General features: G+C 48.1%; 1 protein-coding gene across 1 annotated transcript in view; it reads left to right on the top strand.

Moving 5' to 3' along the window:
- RASSF2 (Ras association domain family member 2) overlaps window positions 1-24766 on the top strand; it is a 38228-nt gene that overhangs the window by 2175 nt on the left and 11287 nt on the right. Inside the window, 5 exon segments of the mRNA XM_006096429.3 lie at window positions 17158-17248; window positions 19457-19532; window positions 21924-22079; window positions 22248-22291; window positions 22364-22385. Coding sequence (XP_006096491.1) covers window positions 17190-17248; window positions 19457-19532; window positions 21924-22079; window positions 22248-22291; window positions 22364-22385 — 357 coding nt within the window. The 5' untranslated portion in view covers window positions 17158-17189.

The raw sequence follows: 24766 nt of genomic DNA, 5'->3' as shown, positions 1-24766 counted from the left end.
CTACTTGGGACTTTTCAGTCATCTGCTGGTTTTGCTTGGATTTCTTGGTCTATTTCCTGGTGCCCTGGAGCCAAGATTTGTGTCTGCCTTCTGTGGTAAACGGCTTAGGACAGCGGTTCTCAACCTGTGGGTCGCAACCCATTTGGGGGTCGAACGACCCTTTCACAGGGGTCGCCTAAGACCATCGGAAAACACATATATAATTACATATTGTTTTTGTGATTAATTACTATGCTTTTTTTTAAATATATTTTATTGATTTTTTACAGAGAGGAAGGGAGAGAGATAGAGAGTTAGAAACATCGATGAGAGAGAAACATCAATCAGCTGCCTCCTGCACATCTCCCACTGGGGATGTGCCCGCAACCCAGGTACATGCCCTTGACCGGAATCGAACCCGGGACCTTTCAGTCCGCAGGCCGACGCTCTATCCACTGAGCCAAACCGGTTGCAGCAATTACTATGCTTTAATAATGTTCAATTTGTAACAATGAAAATACATCCTGCATATCAGATATTTACATTACGATTCATAACAGTAGCAAAATTACAGTTATGAAGTAGCAACGGAAATAATTTTATGGTTGGGGGTCACCACAACATGAGGAACTGTATTAAAGGGTTGCGGCATTAGGAAGGTTGAGAACCACTGGCTTAGGAATGGCTGAGAGAGTGGGCTAGAGAGATGCCCAGGAGCACACATCCTGGCATCTCTGCGGGGTGCCAAGGGCTGGACTCTGGACCTTGCCAGAAAGGGGTCCTGTCACCAGAGGACCTCGGCCTGATCATTGCTTTTAGTCCTGTCTAGGGTACTTTGGCGGGAAGTGTGCTCACTGGGAGGTGGGGTGTAGAATCAGGACCAGATTGCCAGAGAACCCCATGAAGAGAAGGGGATTCGAACTGGGTGTTCTAAGAGCAGCTCCAGGACTTGCCCACGTTTCCTTCTCCTCTCCCTCGGAGTGAAACCCTGGGCAGGTCGCCGCTGTGCAGTTGGAATGGAACAAGACCCCCAGTCTCTGTCTTTATCCGTAGTTGCTGAGAACTGCTACAGCTGGGTTTGTAAAACCAGGGCAGTGGTCCTCTCCCCGCACCGGTCACAATATGGTCCAGTGATTTACCCAATGACACACTGTCCTATTTAAACACCTCCCTGCCTCTCCAGAAGAATTTAAAATAAATCTTAAGATGGGTTATGCTCCCACAGACCCATGATTGTGGTTTTATTTATCTGGCCTGCTTGTGGGTTCCCATGAAGGACGTTGAGGGGTGGGGATGGGGCAGGAGGCAGAGGGAAAGCAGGACACAGAAAACAGGGACAGTCTTCAGCCTCGACTGGCTGGGGGACTAGGGGTCATTGTTGGTCATCCCTCGGATGGCAGGCTAAGCCTGTAATCACAGGTTGATGCAGCTGCTGGGATGATGACAGCTTGGGGCTCAGGACTCCTGCCCAAGGCAATTGTGGCTGAACCTCAGAGGGCAGCCTCTCACAGGAGAAGGGGATGGGGAAGGGCATTTGGCCTGTTCCCGAGGGAAGAGCAAAGGAACTTAGAAGGGCTTTTCTATTTTAGTAATAGAAATTGGTAAAAAGATACCCTGTGCTTTCCTTGGACATGTCCACCCGAAGTGCTTGGACAAAGTAAGTATACTTCACCAGCAAGTTTACCCATAAGTGGCACTCGTTTGAGTGTTTGTTTGATTAATGGCTCATTTCTTCAAGCGTAATGAAAACAGTGTTGAATTGGGAGTTGAATTGTATTTGTCCATTTCCTAGCAGCGTGGCATTGACCAATGTCAGCACCCTTCCCATGTTCCTTTGGCCTCGAGCAATGACTGATGGGAGAAGGTGCATAAACACTCCAGCTCCCTCGCCTCTTGGTTGGGGTAACTTCGGGGCATGTTGTCTGCTGGCTCACAGGTAACTGGCTCCCTCCATTGGCTGCCTTCCCTTCCCTGTGCACTTTCTCACTGCCTTCCACTGGCCCTTGAACCCTTATCTTAGAGTCAACATCTGGGGAATACCACCCTAAGACAGGCTTTAGTCTGTAATTAAAAAGTCATTGGGAGTCTCTTGAGTTTCAGGTTCCCCAACTGTAAGACAGAACTGATAACTGTCTCACAGGGATATGGTGCTGTGAGCTCAGCCCGGGGCCTGGCAGACAGCAGGCATTCAGGCAAACATTTACTGGCGCATTGATTAGTACCGAAGGGGCTGTGGTGGATTTGGGAGTGAAAATTATAATGGACCACGGAGAATTATAATGCTGTCCTTAGGTTAGGTGAGGAGCCCAGGTCCACTGCGCATGGTTTTCACATCTAGATTGTGACCTGTGATGTGCTGAGGAATGTTTGGCTCTGCAGGGAGGTGAATAAGCCCGTTTTGTGGCTTTTGCTGGTTTCTGTAATGTAAATTTACCCACGTGGCAGATTTCAAGCTACTAACATGGCATCGCTCAACACTGAGTTGGGATGAGATGTGCTCCATCAGCACTTGAGAGCCGGTAGGAGCCAACCTCAGCACACGTCTGGTCATGTGTAAGCTGGGATGTGACCTCAGATCTTTTTTTAAAAAATACATATTTTCATTGATTTCAGAGAGGAAGAGAGAGGGAGAGAGAGATAGAAACATCATTAATGAGGGAATCATTGATTGGCTGCCTCCTGCACCGCCCACACGAGCCGGAAACCCAGGCATGTGCCCTGACTGGGAATCAAAACGTGACCTTCTGGTTCATAGGTTGATGCTCAACCACTGAGCCATGCTGGCTGGGCTGATCTCAGATCTTGATTTCCAGTTTCGTACACAGGGTGAGGAGGATAAGAATTGTACTAGGCGTCAAAATTTGGAGTATGTTCAGCCCTGGCCGGGTGGCTCAATTGGTTGGAACATCGTCCCATACACCAAAATGGTTTTGGGATCCATTCCCCGGGCAGGGCACATACCTAGGTTGTGGATTTGATCCCCAGTCAGAGTATGTGCGGAAGGCAGTCGATGGATGTTTCTCATCCCCCACCCCTTTCCTCTCTCTCTAAAATCAATTTTTAAAACCCAAAACATATCCTCAAGTGAGGATTAAAAAAAATTGGGAGTATGTTCAACGCTGCCCTGAACTGGCTGATTCACTGTGTGTGACATTTCTTGGTTCATTGAAAGATTACTGGAATGTTTATGCTATGAGTCTTTCAGTTTCCCTATCTCCAGGGCACGGGGTTAGATGATTCCACAAGTCCCTCCTAGCCTTTGGTCTCTTTAGGAAGGGTCCATTGCATTTTTCCTTTGTCCACACAAGAACAAAACCTTTCACAAAAGAAAACCTTTCGCGTGTCCACACGTGTGTTGCCCACTGTGGGGCACCCAGTACTGGGCCATCCTAGGTTTTGCTATAGTCTTTTTCTGCTGGCCCAGGGAATTCGGTAGGCATTAACCCAGTAAAATTCCACCTTCCTTGTGTACCAGTGTCACTTCATCACACAGGCATGGTGTGTCCCCAGAGGAAGCCCAATGGGGACAGAGCGGAGAGATGATTTCTCAGGGAAAAGGCAGTCCCTACTTCCCCGAACCACTATGCAATGTCATAGACGCCCAAGTGGAATTCAAGAAACGCCCACGTGGGGAAATGGACTTTTATATGACAGAATTCAACATCCCTGCTTCAGTTTTTTGTTGACAGTCCTCCCAAGGGAGTCTTGGACTCAACAGTTCCACCTGTAGGAATTCTTACCCTAAGGATTCAATTGGACAAGTGCAGAAGAATACGTGCACAGCGATGTCCTTTGTAGCATTCTTTATAATAATAACCACCAGAATAAAAATGGAGACTAGATGGCCAATCATAGTAAACTTGTTAATTACGGTATATCTATGTGCTTTGGAATACTGCGTGGCTACAAAACGTATAGGACAAAAGAAGTATATATGTTAACATGGGAAATATATATTTCTAAAGAGCTGGTTCCTAAACAGTATGCTATTTTTATAAAATATATCATGTCATCCATTTATGTTTGCCTCTGTGTGGGGAGCAGCTACAGTGTTTTGGACAGGTTCAAGCCTTGGACTGATGAGAGGGCACAGTCCTCTCATTGCCACGTGCAAGTCCCAGCTTGGAGGGCAGGGCCCTCCCAGCACAATTATAGCCAACAGCTGTAGTTGTAAGCTTGAACCTATGGTCCGAACACGTGGGCCCCACGTGCCTGAGTGATGTAGGCTTGGTTAGAGTTTCAGGGTGCATGTAGTTTGAGTAGGGATTTGAAAACCCAGGGAGAAATGTTTGTAAACATTCTTTGGTCCATGGCCCCTTACTTTTGCCCTCGTGGGAATTCTGGGCTATAAAAATAAAAGACACGGGCTTGGTGGGGCGTCGGGCTGTGTCTCAGAGAAGCAGCGTCCCACCGAGACCCGGCTTTCATTCTCTTGTCTGTCTTTTCTAAGCCTTTCATCGCCCCCACTCAGGTTCACCCTTGACCATGCTGGCGCGGCACACCTCTGAAATGATGTTTGGCAAAATGTTATTGCTGCTGAATGCCTCATCATCCCAGGGTTTTTGTATCTGTGTGGGGCGGGGCGGGGGGTGGGGTGGGGTGGGGGGGGATAGAGAAGTTGTGCTTGGGGTTCACGGCTCTCCTGCAGTGAGTGAGGTCCAAACAAGGTGAAAACCATCTTCCTTAAAGATTGTGAACGAGACGTCAACCTTTCTATTTCTATTTGTGTGTTTCAAACTCTGCTAAGTACCCACATGGTGGCTGTGGATATGGCTGCTGGATGTTTGTGCACAGTCAGGGTCCGCTGTCCGCTGCTAGAGTCCGGGAGGCCTCCAGAACTCCGGGGAGATGGGTGGTAGCCTCAGATAATGGGTGCTGTCTTCCTAAAGCTCATACACATCTCACAGCCGCTCATATGGACATTTGGGACAAGGATCGCTCTCCTGTGCGTGTGCTGGGTTGTGTGTGTGACGGGCAGTCAGACACAAGGTGCAGTGGGGCGGGGGGAGGCGGGGAGGCAGGGGAGGAGGTGTGTACGCTTTAGTCCTGTCTGAGGTGAGAGGAGGTTGGGAAACGTCTGGACCCAGAACCAGGAAACCAGTTCATGACTCTGTTCAGGGGTCACAGGGGTGGGTCAGATGGCTTTGCTCTGGGACAACTAGTTCTGTGGGGAATGCTCTACCTTCTTCATTGCGGGAGCTCCCGTGAGGGCCTGCGAGGCTTCCACTGAGTTGAGGAGAGATTGTAGGTCTGGGAGGGACACGTACCGCTGGGCTCTCCAGGGCTTTCTTTACCTGGTGCCTGGCTCTGCCTATTTCCTGTCTGCCCAGGAGGAGGCTGCTCTTTCACTCCCAGAAAGTTGGGGAAATGCAAAGAGTTTACAAATGTAAAGAGAGGCTTCTGAAGGCCATTTTGAGGAGAAGTTCTGCTTTTTTGTGGTGCTGGTTTTCTGTCAGGGTTAGTCAGCTGGGGACAAGGCAGCAGGGGAGAGTGTGAATGTGGTTTTGTGAAAAAACTTCCCCTCAGTCTCCTGGAAATGTTCTGGAAACCCCAGGACGTGCCCCCTGTCCTGGCAATGTGAGGGGCAAGAGATCTGCTGTGTGAGGGACCTGCTGTATGCAGTTGTAGGGAGTACACGAGGTTAAAGGGGAGCGGATGTAAGATGCCCCCCAGTGGCTGCCCAGGGGAGGGCTCAGAACTGGGGACCCTGCCTCCACTCTCCCCTCCGGACTGTTGCCCAAGTGCAAGGAACCTCCCTTCTAGGCTGGAGGAGGCCAGTGGTCCTGGCTGTTGGGTTCCAGTTCTGGCCCCAGGTAGCAGGGAGGGGAAACCCGAAGATCTCGGTGTCAGCCTATAGCACCAAAAAAGGAAGCAGTGCTGGGGTTCCCTGAGGAAGGGGATGTGAGGTCAGAGATGAGTCTTAGAGAAAGAGCTCAGTAAACAGGAAGTGTGGCCCGAGAAACCTGTGCTGGTCGGAAATGGGGAACAGGAGGTGCCCCTCCTCACCTGCCCGGATAGGTCGCAGGTCCCTGCAGAGCTGAGAGGCTAACCCACAGCCAGCCAGTTGGGGCTCTGAGCACCTGGGGTGATACAGGCCCCGATCACATGAGTCTCCACTTAAATCCTGTAATTACTGGACTGGAGAAGAGCTTCATGTGCCCTTCCTGAGTGAGGACACGAAACTACCCTGTAAAAGGCCCTCCGTCTTGCGAGATGCAGGTCAAGGAATGCTTCATCCTATTTGCCTCATTAGGGCCAGCGTCACCTCCACCAACTTCCCATGACTTCCTCTCAGTCACACGGAATTTCACACTCTGTTGGCTTTTAGCCCATGAGGGGTGCGTCCTGGCTGGGCCCCTCTGGTGGAAGGTGATGTAGGTGCTGCTTTAGAGAGGCAGATGTGACCATGCTCTTCCCTGGGGGTCTGTAGATATGAGAGAGTTAGCTATCTAGGGCTTTGGTTTCTCTGAGCCAGAATCTAAGTCGCGTGCACGCGTACACACACACACACACACACACACACACGCACACACGCTCGCGTGCACATATACACTCCATACACACACTCTCACAGATCCATACTTATACATTCACACACATACACACAGCTTTTTCTGTCTGGAGTTTTTACTTCCTTTACGCCTTTTTTTGGTCTCACTCCAACACCCCGATTCTCTGATGTGAGGCTCTGGGCCTTTGGGCTTCTTTCTAAACATCTATCCAGATGTTGGGATTTCCGTCTTTCTTCCTGGGGTGGTTGTGGGGATGAAGTGAGTCGGAGCAGGTAACAGCCCGCAGTAGGCTGGCATTTATGGTAGCTACCTGTCATTCACATGTGTCGTCTTATTATGAGCACAATAATAACACTGTGATTGTTCTGCTCCTGGTTTATGGGGAACAGGTGTCCAGGCCTCCTGCAGCTAGTCTGCTAGTTCTCTTTTCTACCTGCCTTCAGGTAAGTGCCTCTCTTGTCAGGCAGGGCAAGCCAGCTTCTCCCATATGCCTTTCCCTTCCTTCTTGTGTATGATGCTTGACATTCTTTGAGGCGGGGAGGGGCAAAGCCTTTTATTCACAGTCACAGTAAAGCTGAGAAAGTGCAGTTCATGCACTAGCACACTTGACCTTAACTTTCCCCCTGGTGGTGTTTGATGCTTAGACCCTTTCCTGAGCAGAGTGCTTGGGAGAGCTGTGTGGGTGGATCACAGGGGGCCTGGCCCCCCCGGGGTGGGAAAGGGGATGGAGGTACATTTCAGGAAGGGAGGTTCAGGGATCAGTGGGGTGGGCAGGTCCCAGAGAGGACACGGGCCTGGCCAATAAGTGGGCCTTTTATTGAATAACTCGGGCAGGCAGGAGGCAAAATTGCATCCTGTTTCTTCCCAAGGCAGCCCGAATTTTGCCCACGTCCAGGACAGGCTCGGGTTCGGGAATCGGGAGGTGGAATCTCTTGTAATCTCTAGATCTTGGCAGGGCCCCAGGCCACAGCTCAAGTCTCATTCCTCGTGTGGCAACAGGGCTGGGGTTTCCTGTTTGCCATCTACATTTCTTCCTGCCCCGATAGCAGCGGGCCGAAGTGCAGACGGGCCAGCGTTATCTCCGTCAAAGCTGCTTGGCTGCAAAGCAGAGTCCTCAGGAGACCGGCTGGGGCGGTCTTTAACCCTGTAGTACGAAGCGCTGTGTCCGATAAAGTGCTTGTCCAACCCAGGAGATACAGATTGTCCCCAGAGGGCAAGGCGGAGTTCAGAGGAGAGGTGGGGAAGGCCCCAAAAGGGGAAGTCTCCAGCGAGCATTTCCTTTGCATCTGGGCCCGGGGCTGGCTTCCTGGCTTCCCGGCCTCTGTGGTGTGGTGCCTGGCCTGGCTTGACGGGCCCTTTGGGTTGGCTCTGCGCCTGCATACACTGGCCCTCTGGGGGCTCAGCGTTGTCCCCTTACCCCTTCGGAATATTAGTTATGGGGAAGGGGGGGCGCTAAAGGCCACCCTCAGTTTGCTTTTAGGAAATTCTGTCCTCTCCACTCTCGAAAAGCTGCTTTGAGAGGCGGGTGTTGGTGTCCTCGGTCTCTGTTCCTGTCAGATTTCACGCTGGTTCTCAGCCCGGTCGTACATTGGCAGGACCTGGGGAGGCTTTTAAAATGCTCACCCTGGGCCCCACCCAGAGCGTCTGATGTTACAGCCTGGACGTGGGCATTTTAAATCACCATCCTGCCTCCCCCAGCCCCACCCTCTGACCCTGGGAGAGTCTAAAGAGGACCTCCTGTGGTGTCTCAAGGTCAGCTGCTGCTCGGTCCCCGTTAGGTTTCAGCGGAGGCCCTGCCAAGTGTGCAGCTCTCTCACTGCTCAGGGGTGGTCCTGTGGGGTGGCCCCCGGTATTTTCTGTGGAAATCACGCCCCTCCCCACGCCTGGCCCTTTTCCTAGCTATACTTTTCTTAGACACGGAAATTGCCTGTGTCCTATAAATTAGCTGTTGTCCCCCACCTTCCATCCTACTCTGGGAGCTCAGGTGGGAGTGGGGAGGGTCCGGGCTCCTGCTATACAACCAGGGAGACAGTTTAGGAGACAAAAAAAAAACAACAACCCACCAAGAGGGGGGGGGGTGGTTCTTCATCTCACCCTGGACTTTCCTGCCAGGGTTTGCCTACCTTTCTGTTCTGCATTTGTGTCCCCTCCCTGCCCTTCCTTCCCCCTGGGGACTTTCCAGATAAGTGAGCTGAGAGCCACTTTGTCTCTGGGCTGGAACTGTATAGCAATTAGCCCGAGTCCCAGGGATGCTCCAATACCCGATGAATCGCCTTGTGTTTTCGGGGCTCCCTGGCAGAGTGGGAGTGAGGGCACTGGAGCTTGGAGGAACCAAGAGCTAGAGACAGAGGAGCGTCTACTCTTTGGAGCAAGTTTTGTTTTATTTGTTATCATTATTTTGAAGCGAGTTTTGGATGGCTTTTCCCACCTGCTTGCGTTTCTTGAGATTTGATGTTTGCCCTCTTCACAGGAAGCTGAGCTGGTGACTTCCATTTATCTGGGAGGCCTGGAGTGGGAGGCTGGAAGCACCTGTGAGTGGGAGGTAGGTCTGTGAGAAGGAAGAGGAAGGGATCCTTCCTGCAATAACTTCAGGGTTTTGACTGGTCCAGAGCTTGGGCAAGTCTATTCCCCGTTCCCACAGCTCAGCCCCTCACTGCACCTGGCTATCCTGTGTGGGCAGCTCTTTCCTCCCAGCCTGAGGGTGTGTGGGAGAAGGTGACAAAGCCAGGAGCTGCTTCAAGCCCAGACATAGGGCAGGTAGTGGACGATGCGGGTGCCCACCAGGATCCCCTGTATCTACCGCATGTTGTGGGTGTTGACGTGGGGGGGCCTTAGCTGCTCCCTAGTCCTGAGAACGGCTCTTGCAGGGAAATGCCTGGGAGCTCAGGCTGTCCTCCGAGGGCTGGCCTGGAGTCGGTGACTGACTGGCACTGGATACAAAGGCCTGGCCTCCTTATCTCAAGGTGGGACAACTGTGCAGTTATTCACACCCTGCAGCTCCCATGGGATCAGGCTGTGGCTGGACTCCAGCTGGGCCCACGTCACTCCCGGTCCTGCTTCCCTCGCTCCCTTAATGGGTTCTCCCGAAAGCATTTCCTCAGTAGTCACGTGCACAGGAACCCTCATTTCGGGCTGTGCTTCTAGGAACCCTCATTTCGGGCTGTGCTTCTAGGTTTTCCTTGGGCTGGCTGCTGAACCCACTCCCTCCCTCGAAAAAATAACGATAATGAGAATATTTGCCGGAGAGGCTCTGTGGCAGCTGGGGGTCCAGAGAGAGGAGGCTCCAGGTCCAGGAGGGAAGAGAAACACCAGAGGATGGTTTCTGGGCGGGAAGTGCTGCGAGGAAGGACAGGCTGAGGGGTGAGCTCCTGTCTACCCCCCCTCTGCCCCCCCTCCCCCATCACAGCTCAGGGGCAGTGGGGACAATTTGTGGGAAGAGCTGGGTTTTGGATCAGGGTCCAGAAAACATGTGAGGGTGCTCGGGTCTGAGGAGGAGCGTGGGCACACTCACGGCGGGTGAAACGCAGGCCCAGAAAGTTCTCCGTGGCTGGGATGTCATCATACTCAATGGCTTAGGAATCTTCCCTTTGTCAAGGCCTTCTCTTGAATCTCTTGAATCTTAGGGAGGGTCTTACCTCCGGGTTGCCTTTGAAGCAGGCAGCAAGTATGGATGGGCCTCCACATGGGACACATGAGGTTCCATGGACAGGCTGGATGGCATCGCCCAGGCCTTTAATGGAGCTGAGGAGAACCTGGAATATTCTGCCGGGGCATGTCGTCAATGCCAGAGACTGACTGGTCGGTGGCCCCAATGTGTCTCCAACAGGATTAGGTCCTGGGAGGCTCCCGTCCCACCTTGGCTCTTGTAAATGATTCTTACAAGGCATTTTGGCGTCCAGGTAGGGGCCATAAATTCTTTTTAAAAAACTTTTGTTGTTGTTAATCCTCACCTTGAGGATATTTTCCCACTGATTTTCAGAGAGCGTGGAAGGAAGGAAAGATGGGAGAGGGAGAGGGAGGGAAGGAGAGAGAGAAAGAGAAACATTGATGTGAGAGAGACACATTGATTGGCTGCCTCCCGCAGGCTCCCTTGACTGGGATCAAACCCCAGACCCTTCCATGTGCAGGTTGACCGTCTAACCCAGTGGTTCTCAACCTTGGCTGCACATTAGAATCACCTGGGAATCTTTTTAAAATCCTGATTTCTGGGCCTCATCCTCTGGAAAAATTCTGTTTGTTACTAATGTTGTGCCCCCACCCCATAATAAAGAAACAGAATTTCCGGAGATGAGGCCCAGAACTCAGGATTTTAAAAAGATTCCCAGGTGATTCTAATGTGCAGCCAAGGGTTGAGAACCACTGCTCTAACCAATGAGCCACACCGGGCAGGACGGGGCCTTAAATTCTTAGTAATAACAGAGTTGCAACCAGCCAGCTGAGCGAATCCCTCTCTCTAAGGCTGCAGATATTGGCAGGCACCTCGGAGGAAGTGTCCTCCACATTCCAGCCCATCAATGGTTTTCCTCTGGCCCTTCCTTACGTGAGAAACAATGCTCTGTTAAGGAGTCTCAGACTGAACTCTGAGTTTCCGGCCTTTTGTCAGCTCTGCTGCTGTGTTGGCCTTAAAGTGTATGTAAATTTAGCTGGCTTTACTTTTTCTGTCCCCTCCACCCCCCAGCTGGCTGGAATAACCAGTGATTTGTGGTGATGGCTGGAAAGTTTGTGGGGGGAGACGCAGATGTTGTCCCTGAGGCAGACCAAGGAGGGGCGCGGTTGGGTCCTATAATCAGTTACCTGTAATTTCAGTTCGACAACGTGGTAGGCGATGTAAGTATTTTCCTAACACTTTTAACCCAAGAAATGTAAAAGTACCAAGAAAAAAGGTGGGGAGGAGTCCGGGTGGAGATAAAGATTGGGCAACATGAGCCTATAGGTCGGATTTATAGTGATGGCCTTGGTAGGATCACCTGACAGATTGAGAGTGACCGAAAGTCTTGGAGAATTCCCGCATCTGGGCCTCACGACTACTTGATTTATATCTGTAACCGAGAAAAGAGTTTGTCCACCGGGCGCTGCAGATAGCCAGTTGCACTGACACCGGGTGCAGCGAAAGAGAGTGGCGGTGATTGTATAGCGCTGCACAGGGGAGACCGGGTAGCTTGTGCTGGAAAAACCCGAGCTCCTCGATGCTTTACAGCAGTGATTTCCAAAGTGGGCGCTACCGCCCCCTGGTAGGCGCTGCAGCGATCCAGGGGGGCGGTGATGGCCACAGGTGCATTTGGGGGTGATGAGTAACAACCCCTGGGGGCATCCTGTCTGGGTCTACTTGACTGTGGGAGAGAACACATCTTGGGGTTGTGAGTCAGTGACATTATCCTACCACTGCTTTACAGACAAGGGCTTTCACAGAACAGAAACCATGAGCGAGGGGCTCAGGGTCCTGGGCTGTGTTGATTGGTCAGTTCTTACTCAAGCTTCAGCAACCTGATTGTTTTCAACCCCTGGGGGCATCCTGTCTGGGTCTACTTGACTGTGGGAGAGAACACATCTTGGGGTTGTGAGTCAGTGACATTATCCTAAGAACAGTAGGAAAAGAACAGAGCTTTGCATTCCATGCTTCACAGTGTATGTTTTCCTGTTACCTTAAGCAGAGTATACGTACCTTCTGAAACTTGCTTTGCAAGCAGGCCTGCAGGCCCCAGGACATGACTACATTGCAATGCAGCTATGACTCTGAAGGGCTAATTGAATAATTTTAACTAAAATTATTCTAGCTGAAACCAGTTTGGCTCAGTGGATAGAGCGTCGGCCTGCGGACTGAAGGGTCCCAGGTTCAATTCTGGTCAAGGGCATGTACCTGGGTTGCGGGCACATCCCCAGTGGGAGATGTGCAGGAGGCAGCTAATCAATGTTTCTAACTCTCTGTCTCTCTCCCTTCCTCTCTGTGAAAAATCAATAAAATATATTAAAAAATAAATAAATAAAATAAAATAATTCTAATACTAGATTATAATATATCTAGTATGTTATGATTTGCTGTTTGCTTCATATCACTTGGTAGGTAAAAGTAAAGTGATGAGAAAGAGTTCATAGTTTATTAACTATTTGTGTTTATTTCTCTTCGAATTGTCTGTTCATGTCCTTGGACCAATTTTTACTGAGTGTAGAATCTTTTTCTTTCTGATTTATTAAAGCCCTGTACATAGTAAGGACTGTGCCGCGCCAGCACGGCCAAGGGTGAGCCCGAGTGGGGACAGTGAAGGATGGAGAAAAGATAGACAAGGCAAGAAAGCTGGGTCTCGGTGGGATGCTGCTTCTCTGATGGAGAAACAGCGCCAGCGCCCACTGGCCGTATCTTTATTTTATAGCCGGATTCCACGAGGCAAAGTAAGGGTGTGGTCAAGATGTTTACCACATTCTCGTGGGTTTCGATCCTACTCAATTACATGCACCTGAACTTTATCAAGCCCACATCACTCAGACACGTGGGGCCATGTGTTCGGACCATAGGTTCAAGCTCACAACTATAGCTGTTGGCTGTAATTGTGCTGGGAGGGCCCTGTCCTCCGAGCTGGGACGTGCATGTGGCACTGACAGAACTTGCCCTCTCCTTAGTCCAAGGCAGGGGTCCTCAAACTTTTTAAACAGGGGGCCAGTTCACTGTCCCTCAGACTGTTGGAGGGCCGGACTATAGTTTAAAAAAAAACCCTATGAACAAATTCCTATGCACACTGCACATATCTTATTTTGAAGTAAAAAGACAAAACGGGAACAAATACAATATTTGTATTTGCATGTGGCCCGCGGGCCGTAGTTTGAGGACCCCTGGTCCAAGGCTTGAACGTGTCCAAACACTGTAGCCACTCTCCACAAAGGACATTAGCCTTTTGTCACGTTTTGTAAATATTTTCTCCCAATTTGTCATTTGCCTTTTGACTTTGGGTAGGGAAAACATTTTTTTAAACAGAAATTTAAAATTTTTACAGATTGGTATCAATTATGTTTTTATTATGCCTTCTGGGTTTTGTTTTTTCTCCACCCCGACATGTTCTTCCCCTTTGGCAACCATCAGCTTGTTCTCTATATCTATGGCTCTGTTTCTGTTTTGTTTCATTTATTCGCTTAATTTTTTAGATTCCATGTATAAGTGAAATCATATGGTATTTGTCTTTGTCTGATTTCTTCCACTTAGCAGAATACCCTGTAGGTTCATTAATGTTGCTGCAAATGGCAAGATTTCATTATTTTTTATTAATGAGTAATTTTCCATTATATGTATCATCTTTTTTTGTATGTTTTTATGATTTTTAGAGAGAGAGGAAGGGAGAGGGAGAGAGAGATAGAAACATCAATGAGAGAGAAACATCAATCAGCTGCCTCCTGCACACCCCCTACTGGGAATTGAGCCTGCAACCTGAGCATGTGTCCTGACCGGGAATTGAACCAGTGACCTCTTGGTTCATGGGCTGACATTCAACCACTGAGCCACACTAGCCAGGCTATATCTTATCTTTTTTAATCCATTCACCTATTGATGGACATCTAGTTTGTTTCTGTATCTGTTTGTTTTTATGTTTGTTTTTTTTTTCCAGATAAATACCCAGAAGTAGAATTTCTGGGTCATCTAGAAGCTCTGTTTTTAATTTTTTGAGGAACTTCTGTAGTGTTTTCCATAGTGGCTGCACCAATTTATAATCCCACCAATGGTGCATGAGGGTTCGCTTTTTCTACATCCTCACCTACACTTGTTGTTTGCTGATTTTTTGATGATGGCCATTTTGACAGGTGTGAGGTCATATCTCATTGTGGTTTTAATTTGCATTTTCCTCATGATTAATGATGTTGAGCATCTTTCCATATATCTATTGACCATCTGTATGTGCTCTCTGGAGACATGTCTATTCAAGCCCTTTAGCCATTTTTAAATTGGATTATTCATATTTTTTGCTATTAAGTTATATGAGTTCCTTATATATTTTGGATATTAATCATTTACCAGATACATGATGTGAAAATATTTTCTCCTGTTCTGTAGGTTGCTTTTTCATTTTGCTGATTGTTTCCTTTGCTTTTTAGTTTGATGTAGTCTCAATTATTTCTGCTTTTTTTGCTTGTGCTTTTAGTGTCATATCCAAAAAAATTTTTGCCAAGATCAATGTCCAGAAGCTTTTTCTCTGTTTTTATTTTCTAGAATTTTTACAATTTCAGGTTTTACATGTAAGTCTAATCGATTTCAAGTTATTTTTTGTAAGTGGTGTAAGATAAGGGTCCAATTTCATTCTTTTGCAGGTGAGTTTCGAGCTTTCCCAATATTTATTGAAGAGACTGTTGTTTCCTCACTAAGTATTCTTGGCTCCCTGGTCAAATATTAGTTGACTGTATATGCGTGGGTTTATTTCTGAGCTCTTAATTTTGTTTCATTGGTCTATGTGCCAGTATCATACTGTTTTGGTTACTAGACTGTTGTAGAAGACCAAAGAAACCCAAGCGACGCTTAGAGAAATGGAGTTACACAGCTTTATTACGCCGGCGGTCTCAGAGCAGTTGCCTCCAAAGTCTGAGCAAACCAATATGGTGGAAGCTCTTCTTACCCTTTGGCTTCTTTGTCCCCCAAATATGGATCACACTTCCGGACCTTTCGTGGGCTTTGCAAAAAGCCCCGTGTGTTGGGATGGGGGCCTTCACATCATATCTAAGGGCCTGGCCTGGTGCCAGTGTTGATAACCCCTTCCGGGGGTTCATGGTTTATGGCCTCTGTAAAATGTGAGTATTTAGGTAACAGGTCTTGCAAGACCAGATTGTGGAGAAAGGGGCAGTGATTTAATTATAGGTTATCAAGAATGTACATTAGATTACTGGCACAGATTCAGATTGCTAGCCCCCGCAAACATCAGGGTTACATTGGAATTAGCCGCTTAGCCTTCTCAAGACCTTTGCAGTATAGTTTGAAATCAGGAAGTTTGATGCCTCCAGCTCTGTTCGTCTTTGGCAGGATTGCTTTGCCTATTTGAAGTCTTTTGTGGTTCCATACAAATTTTAGTATATTTTATTTTATTTCTGTGAAAAATGCCATTGGAATTTTGATAGGGATTGTATTGGATCTAGAGATAGCTTGGGTAATATTGACATTTTAACACTGTTCTTCTGATCCATGAGCATGTGATATCTTTTCTTTTCTTTTAGTCTTATTCAATTTCTTTCATCGAAGTCATATAAGTTTAAGTGTGCAGATATTTCAACTCCTTGCTTAAATTTATTCCTAAGTATTTTATTATTTCTGATGCTATTATAAATGGAATTGTTTTCTTTATTCCTTTTCAGATAGTTTGTTGTTAGTGTATAGATATGCAGCTGATTTTTGTATGTTGATTTTGTGTGCTGCAACTTTAGTGAATTCATTGATTAATTCTAACAGTTTTTTTGGTGGAGTCTTTAATGTAAGATCATCTTATCTACAAACAGAGACAATTTTGCTTTTTCCTTACTGATTTAGATGCCTATTTAAAATTTTTCTTGCCTGATTGCTCTGGCAAGGACTTCCAGTACTATGTTGAATAGGACGGTGAGAGTGGGTACCCTTATCTTGTTCCTGTTCTTAGAAAAAAAGCTTTCAGTTTTCATCGTTGAGTATGATGTTAGCTGTGGGCTTGTCATATGTGGCCTTTATTATGCTGAAGTACATTCTTTTTATACTGAAGTTGTTGTAATTTTTATCATGAAAGGATGTTGGATTTTGTCAAATGCCTTTTTTTGCATCTATTGAGATGATCATATGATTTTAATCTTTCATTTGATTAATGTCATTTCATTCTATGGCATTTCATTATAATGTTGATGAAATGCCTTAGGAACTTAACTCTTGTTTATATCAACTAGCCTATGGTAAAATTGTGTCATTATACATCGTTTTGCTTAAAGTTATAGAACCAATCGATGACATTGAGGCCTGACTGCATATATATAATTGAAATATGAATATATATTTATTCAAGTAAATGTACATATATTAATATTTTATGCTTACATACTAGTATATATATATATTTAAAACACATTTTTATTATTGATAGTATTACAGATATCTCCTATTCCCCCTCATTATCCCCCTTGCTTACATATATTTTAAACAAAATTAGACTCATAGTTGTGTAGCATGTGTTTTCATAATGTATTGTCATTTTCCCAGGTAATTCATTTGCCTTCACAGTATCATCTTTTAATGGTGATTATAGATGTGTATGCTGCGATTTTTTGCCCTTAGCTCTGTTTGGGCATTTTTAGGTGGTCTACCAATCTTTAGTAGAATCTGAGCCTTCCTGTCAGATGAATCTCTATTCTGTGTTTGGAGGTCTCTTCAGGGAAGACTCACTGGTTGACCTTGGGACCGAGTTGGGTGTCAACATTCTCTGTGGCCAGGGCACTCGTTCTGGAGCTGTCCACGGTGGTCATCTTTCCTTTGGGCATTTTTTCTCTCAGAGGCTGTGGCAAGCAGAGGCAGCAGCCGGCAGTGTGGCATCTCACTAGCCCTAGGTCACCTTTGGGCTGCCCACGCTGTGGGTCTGGAAGGGGGACAGAGAGCCACGTCCCCCTGGTCCCCTGGCCCAACTTCTGCTTATTCCTAAGGACACAACCTAACTCTAACCTCTGCTTCTCCTTTCAAATACAGGTCTCTCCTTCTGATGAAAAGAGGAAAGAAGAATGGACTACAGTCACCAAACTTCCCTCGTCCCATGTGGAAAAGATAAATACATTTCCAAGTAAGTCTTTTTGCCGTCGTGTTGTGTCCCCATGTGGATGGAAGCCACTGGCAGAGATGCCTCCTCTGTACATGAGAGAGCTGAGGCTCTTATGTGTGAGAAAGAGCTAAGTAAGTAGCTGAGTGTGGACTAGTAAAAGCATCAGCAAGGCTGCTGCTCTAGATAACACGTCCCCAGAGTCTGGCCATAGAGAGTGAACTAAGGGGGGATCTTTAAGATATGGCACCTTTGAAAGCTCAGAAGAGATGGTGTCCTGGAGGGCTACCAGGAGGAGGAGTCAGCAGTGGCTGCTTACTGTCCTGTCTGTGGTGTCTCCCGGGGGAGTCCCAGATGAGTTGTGTCCCTATACTGCTGCGGTTCTGGCTAAGTCACAAGTTCCCCTGAAAAGGAGAAGACAGTGTTATTGCTTTACAGGCAATAAAATCTCCTGAACTCAGCTTTTTGCTAATGTGATGGGGCTGAGCCAAAATGGGCTTTTTTGAATTATAAGTTTCAGGTTATATATTTATATCCAGCACAGGGATTTACACATCCTGGAAGCTCTCTATCTTAATTAAATGTTTAATTTTTCTGAGTTCAAATTGTACTAATTTTTTAAGACACCCTTGGCCATCTACAGACACATGTTGTGTGAGATAATGGATCATTCCTATCGCTACACTGAAGGATTTCCCCAGGGACTTCTACTGACCAGTAATTTTGCATTCTAGTTTCAGATCTGTGTGTTCAAAAGTACCAACAGTTTTTTGGTTTAGGTTGTTTGGAGTCACATTTTTCAATAATTCATTTAGGCTTGTGTAGAATTACTCCAATTTAGCCGGACTTAGCTTGTCAAGAGCTTCTTAGAATTCCCAGCCAGCTTTGATCTCTGGCATGGCCCCAAATATCCCCATTGAATGGCTCCATTGCCCCTTGTCTGAGAATAGACAAAAGCAGCTAGCAGCCTCCTCAAGCTTCTCTCCCTCCCAGCCCTCATGCACTACCATGCATTTTTAGACAAAACTCAATCAGACTATTCTTAGGTTTGATGCGGGCTCACAGAGGGATGAAGCCCTCTCTCTCCCAGGCTCAGTAGAGCTGGGTCCCAGGTGGAAGACCTGGGAATCAGTATTTAGCAGCTAAGAAAGCCTGGTAACAGGCTTGTAGGTTAAAAAACATTTTTTTTAAATTTTTTTAAAAATATATTTTATTGATTTTTTACAGAGAGGAAGGGAGAGAGATAGAGAGTTTAGAAACATCAATGAGAGAGAAACATCGATCAGCCGCCTCCTGCACATCCACTACTGGGGATGTGCCTGCAACCCAGGTACATGCCCTTGACCGGAATCGAACCGGGACCCCTCAGTTCGCAGGCGGACGCTCTATCCACTGAGCCAAACCGGTTTCGGCTAAAAAACATTTTTTTAAATAAACGAAAAGCACCTAGAATAGAATATTGCCAGGGCCCAGAAACCCTCTCATGCCCACTTCTAGTCACTGCTCCCTAAGGTGAACCACTATCCCGAATTCTAATACCCATTTCAAACTTTATATAAATGGAATCGTACAATATGTGCTCTTTTGTGCCTGGCTTTTACTCAGCATAATATCTGTGAGATTCATCTATGTCATGTGTAGTTTATTCATATTCTCATTGCCATCTAATATTCTGTTGTGTGACTGTAGCTGCCTTTATTCATCCATTCACTGTGGATGGGAGCTTGTAAGTTTTTAAACACAGGTCATGTCCATGAAGCATAAGTCCGTGTCTATGAAGCATTCTCAAAGGCCCAGAAGTTCCTGAGTCTCACGAGAAAAGCCTCCAGCGATTGTCCTCTTCTAACTCCCAGCATGCACGAGGGAGGAAAGGCTGAGAGGCAGGAGGCCTGTCTGTGAGCTCATTTACTGGGGTTTGAAGAGTAGTGTCAGAGATGCCCACCTCCGCCAGCAGACAAGACCCGCCTTAGTTTTCTAGAGTTGCTCCTTACGTTCAGTCTGTTCTAGGTGGTGTTTACTATTGATCTTAATCCTGGGGGAAGATGCCGATGGGGGTGGTGGTAGACTCTGTGTGTGTGTGTGTGTGTGTGTGTGTGTGTGTACACACACGTGTGGACAAGCACCCAGACTAGGGTGAACGAGGCCAGGTTAGAGGTGAGAAAAAGAGGGAACAACTGCATTATAAGTGGCTTCAGCTACGAATGTTTTACCTCTTGTATTTTTTCGCCTAAGGAATGAGCTTCTCCTGCATCTGAAGACCTACAACCTGTACTATGAAGGCCAGAATTTGCAGCTCCGACACCGTGAGGTGAGGAGGCCCCGGGGAAGACCTGTGAGGCTCCTTTTCTGGTGGGCCAGCCCAGTCTTTGTCTCAACGTGTCCTGGGCCTGAGGGGCCCTATGTCCTGGATCCCTCTCCCTCCTGCCACAGTGAACGGCCTCTCATTTAGGGCTAGTACCAGCCTGACTGGGGGGAATCCTCCAAAGGGAGGCTTTTATGAAATGACCCTTTCAGATGGCTTCCAAGCAGGCTTCTGCCTTTGGGGCAATTCAGGTACTTCCCAGTCCTCTATGTTTACACATTTTGGCCCACGTCTTACGTGGCAGCAACCCGGCTACATCATCTAAGCTCTGGGTGGTACCCTTCGCCTTCTCCAGAACTGCAGCAGCCTTCCTAGGTGTCTGCTTGGAAAGCCACTTGTTACCCATCTGTCTCTCCCCAGCCACCATCCTGCATCTAAGCTTACTCCTCTTGTATCCATTTCTGTAAAACCTGTTATCAGATAGGTGGTGAGTTATACAGGAGCCTGGCAGAGTAATTTATACTCAAGTGTTCTTGACTGATAAGAAGGTATGTGTAATACCCTTCTAAACACATTTTCAGGTTATCAAGCCAGGGTGATTTAATCCATAGAAAAAGATAGCAGTTGGTGGAATTTCAGCCACTAAGGCAGGCTGGTTGGGGATGGCATGTGGACGCAGTGGCCTTCTCTGTGTCCCTCAAATAATTCCACTTAGGCAAAGCCCTACTGTGGGTTAAATTCTGTCTTATAGGAATGTAACGTAAAGCAATGATGCCAGCATAGACCATTTAGAAGGCCATATATGTCGTCTGTACTTAAATAAAGCCTTTCTCCCCAAGATCCACAAATGTCCTAAAGTTGCTCAGCTCTTCTACATTCTTTTTAAAAATATATATATTTTTTATTGATTTCAGAGAGGAAGGAAGAGGGAGAGAGAGAGAGAGAAACACCAATGATGAGAGAGAATCATTGATCGGTTGCCTCCTACACCCCCAACCCCCTACTGGGGATTGAGCCCGCAAACTGGGCATGTGCCCTTGACCGGAATCGAACCTGGGACCCTTCAGTCCACAGGCCGATGCTTCATCCACTGAGCCAAACTGGCCAGGGCTCTACATTCTTTTATTCCCTCTCCCTGTCTAAGGATGATCCTGGGGCTCAGGTTAGTTGTCCCCTGGACAGGTATCATTTTCACCCAGGGGGCTTGTCCTGAAGATGTGTCCATGGCTCGGGTCTGACATCTGTGGGCCCTGCCCAAAATAGATTTTTCTGCGACTTGGAGACAAGGCCTGACCCTTTTAGGCACTGACCTCAAAGCTTCTACTATTTAGTGGTTGGGCCATTAACAAGATTTTAGTCTTAAAAACAGCTTTTTCGGGGTGTGTCCTATAGAATAAATTCCCCAAATGCTTGGTAATTAAAGAGTTTCATGGTCATAAGTGAAATCCATTTCTCCGGATCATGCAAATGCCCTTAGAATGCTTTCACATTTAACTTATTAGTGAACAACCCTTGAGTATAAATTTGGAATTCTTGCAAGATTTATCTATCTCTTGCATAGTCACAATCTAGCCTGTAAGCTTATTATAGGCTCTGGGAAGTTCTGCTGTTAAGAATTATGATTAACAGCATCTCCCAACACATGATCACGTGACACCCTTTTAAAGGTAACAGTTGATCTGCTAGAGCAGTGGTTCTCAACCTTCTGGCCCTTTAAATACAGTTCCTCATGTTGTGACCCAACCATAAAATTATTTTCGTTGCTACTTCATAACTGTAATGTTGCTACTGTTATGAATCGTAATGTAAATATCTGATATGCAGGATGGTCTTAGGCGACCCCTGTGAAAGGGTCGTTGGACCGCCAAAGGGGACGCGACCCACAGCTTGTGAATCGCTGTGCTAGAGGATTCTGTATTCTGCTAGGTGTTCTGTGTATTCTGTAGAATAAACTTGGGGAAATGTTACTTTAAATCTCCTTCAACCAGCAGGTCAGATTGCTAAATATATGTTGTAGCTTAAGACATCGTTTTTTTCCATAGTGGGGGGAGGGGGAAAAAGCTAATTCTGTTAGCAAGGCTAGTCTCATTTACGTTAAGAGATGTATTCTTCTTTCTTTAAAGTCATTAGTATTAAAAAACACACAACAAAAACCAACACACTCCGTTCTTACAATTTGCACATGTGTACTTGAATCTCGAGGCAACTTGTGTGCTGACCTGCCAGGTCCCCCTCAGGGTGGTTTAGAGTGGAGAGAGGCTGGGAGCTGGGGTGTGAATATAAGTCACGTGCACCCAGCCAGGACCCAGCCAGGATCCTGTCCGTTGTCCCGCAGCGTGATGCTGGCGTCTGCAGAGCTTCTCTGCTGGACTCACTGCACCAATTGCTTTGTGGCAGGAAGAAGATGAGTTCATCGTGGAGGGGCTGCTGAACATCTCCTGGGGGCTGCGCCGGCCCATCCGTCTGCAGATGCAGGATGACAACGAGCGCATTCGCCCCCCTCCCTCCTCTTCCTCCTGGCACTCTGGCTGTAACTTGGGGGCTCAGGGGTGAGTGAGGAAGGATGGGACTGGGGATGTCTGGGGGTTCTGTGTGTGCTTGAGCAGGTAGATGCCACCTGCTTCCAGCCAGCCTTGACCCCCGCTGCTATTCCTACCTCCTCCATTGCCCACCTGCTCTGCTCTGGGATAAGGAGAAAGGGGCAGGTGTGGGTGTGGTCAGGCTTCCATGAAACCTGTCACCACAATTACTGAGTGACAGTCAGAGTGAGGAGGGGAGATGCTGAGTCAGAGGGAAGTACCAAAGCCTGGGTGAGCAATGTGTCCTCCCTCATGGAGAATTCCAGAGCCTCTGAGAGGTGTTGGTAGCGGCCATCCAGGCCCAGCCTGCAGATTTCTGACAGGACAACTGGGGCCCCGCAGCCTCCCCACGGGGACCACCTCAGAGAGAGACCCTGCTCTGGAGACATTTAGGGCTTTCCGTGTCTTGGGGGGATGTGGGTGAGGAAGTGACTGTCAGACCCTGTTCGAGGCAGCCAAGAGAGGTGGGTGGTGGCATGATGGTCAGTCGCCTGGGAGGTCCTCTCTTCGGAGCCCCCACTGGAAGGTCTGCAAAGACCACGCCTGTTCCTCCCCTCTCTTCACCACCAAAGGAGAAGCTGAGGGTTCTGGGAAGGCACACCCTCCTTACTGTCTTTCTGGGACTTCAGTTTTCAGGGTCAAGTGACTAGCCTTGTGCCATCTTGAAACTTGCTGATGCTGACTGCCTTCTGGCCAGAGCGTGGGTGGAGCGTGCCAACCTCTCGGCCAAAACCACAGTGATGTGTGTTTTTTTATATTTTAAATGAGAACCAAGCCCTCTCTGTTGGCCACCTTGAACATTTTGTTAAACTCCACAGCCAATGCGATCTTTCTCTAAAATTGAGAGGAACCCACATTGTGACCAAGCCCTGGAGCAGACCTGGTTGTTTTCCAAGGGAATTCAAGGAGGAAAGCCTGCCCATCCCATCAGACGCTGGGGTGGCTGGTCATGGCTCTGATTTTGCTGGTTTCAGACTCTGCTTTGCATGCAGAACGTCTACGGTGCTTGGTTTCCAGTGGGCCAACCCCTTTCCACAGCCCCACCCTGACCCCCAGACTAGGTTACGTTCTGTTCCCTGAGTGAGATGATTTTTGAAATTCCATTAGACCATGTGGCCTTTGGCTGGGCCTGCTAACGGGTCCTTCTCTCCCCACATTTGTTCCTTTTTCTCTTCCCCGTGGCATCAAGCTGGTGCTGGTTGGTTCTTGAAACCTGCAACTACTGTGAGAGAGTTCTCAGGAGTGGAAATAATGTTACCCCAGATGCCTGCTGTGATAAAGTGGGAGCCTGGACCACTGTGTTAAAAACGATGCTGAGACCAGTTTCTGCGTCAGCCAGAAAGAGGACTCTGGACAGAGAAGGTGCCCAGTGTTCACCAGTCCTGAGAGTCTCTGACCAGTTCCATTCTGGGGTCAGAAGTTTACAAATTATACTACAATAGGAAGTTCCTGTAGATTTTCAATTGATTTCAGAGAGGAAAGGAGAGAGAGAGAGAGAGAGAGAGAGAGAGAGAGAGAGAGAGAGAGAGAGAAACACATCTGACGGGGAATTGAACTGTCAACTCCTGGTTCATTGGTCGATGTTCAACCACTGAGCCACATCAGCTAGGCTAGATGTTCAGTTTTAATTGTCTTCCCTTAAAACTATCATTCCCTGAACACGAGTCCTATCTGTCTACTGGGCCCCAGAGAGACCATGCTCTTCTCTCCATGGGATTATCCTAATCTACACTAATAAAAGAGAAACATGGTAATTAGCGTACGACCGCTACCCTTCCCATTGACTAATCAGCATATCCTTATGCAAATTAACTGTCAGCCAAGATGGCGGCCGGCAGCCATGCACTGAAGCGAGCAGGGAGGCTTGCTTGCTTCAGTGACTGCAGACTCCAACGTTCCCCGCCTAACTTGCCGGCCTCTCAGCTGCAACTCTAAGCAACTATGTTGCAAATATAGAAGCTAAACAAAACCCCAAAAACCTGCGTTAGTCAGCCAGGCTTCAGCCAGCCGGACCGCAACATTGTATCAATGTTTTCAGCAGTGAGGCCTCAGAGCTAAAGCTGGCCCAGAATAAAAAAAAAAAAAAAAGAAAAAAAGGAGCGATTGGGAGCTTCAGTCACCCGCCAGCCGGAAAATAGCCCTCAGCCCCTCAGCCAGCCTGGCCAGGCACCCCAGTGGGGACCCCCACCCTGATCCAGGACACCCTTCAGGGCAAACCAGCCGGCCCCCACCCGTGCACCAGGCCTCTATTCTATATAGTAAAAGGGTAATATGCCTCCTGGCACCGGGATCAGCGGAGCAGCGAGGCTCCCGGCACCGGGATCAGCGTGACAGGGGGCAGCGCCCAAACCCCCTGATCGCCCTGGGGCTCTGTGTGTGACAGGGGGCGGGGCCACAACCCCCTGATCAGCCCTGCTCTGTTCGTGACAGGGGAAGGTGCCCCAACCCCCTTATCAGCCCTGCTCTGTGCCTGATAGGGGGGAGCTCCCCCATCCCCTGATCGCCCTGCGGCTCTGTGGGTGACAGAGGGGGGCGCCCCAACCCCCCCCCCCCCCACGGGCCCTGCTCTGTGTGTGACCGGGTAGAGCCATAACCTCCCCATCGGCCCTGCCCTGAGTGTGACAGTGGCGGCGCCCCAACCCCCTGATAGGCCCTGCTCTG

This window comes from Myotis lucifugus, unplaced genomic scaffold, assembly GCF_000147115.1.
Source record: "Myotis lucifugus unplaced genomic scaffold, Myoluc2.0 scaffold_178, whole genome shotgun sequence".
In the NCBI taxonomy this organism is placed as follows: domain Eukaryota; kingdom Metazoa; phylum Chordata; class Mammalia; order Chiroptera; family Vespertilionidae; genus Myotis; species Myotis lucifugus.
This window is presented reverse-complemented; position numbering and strand designations above follow the sequence as displayed.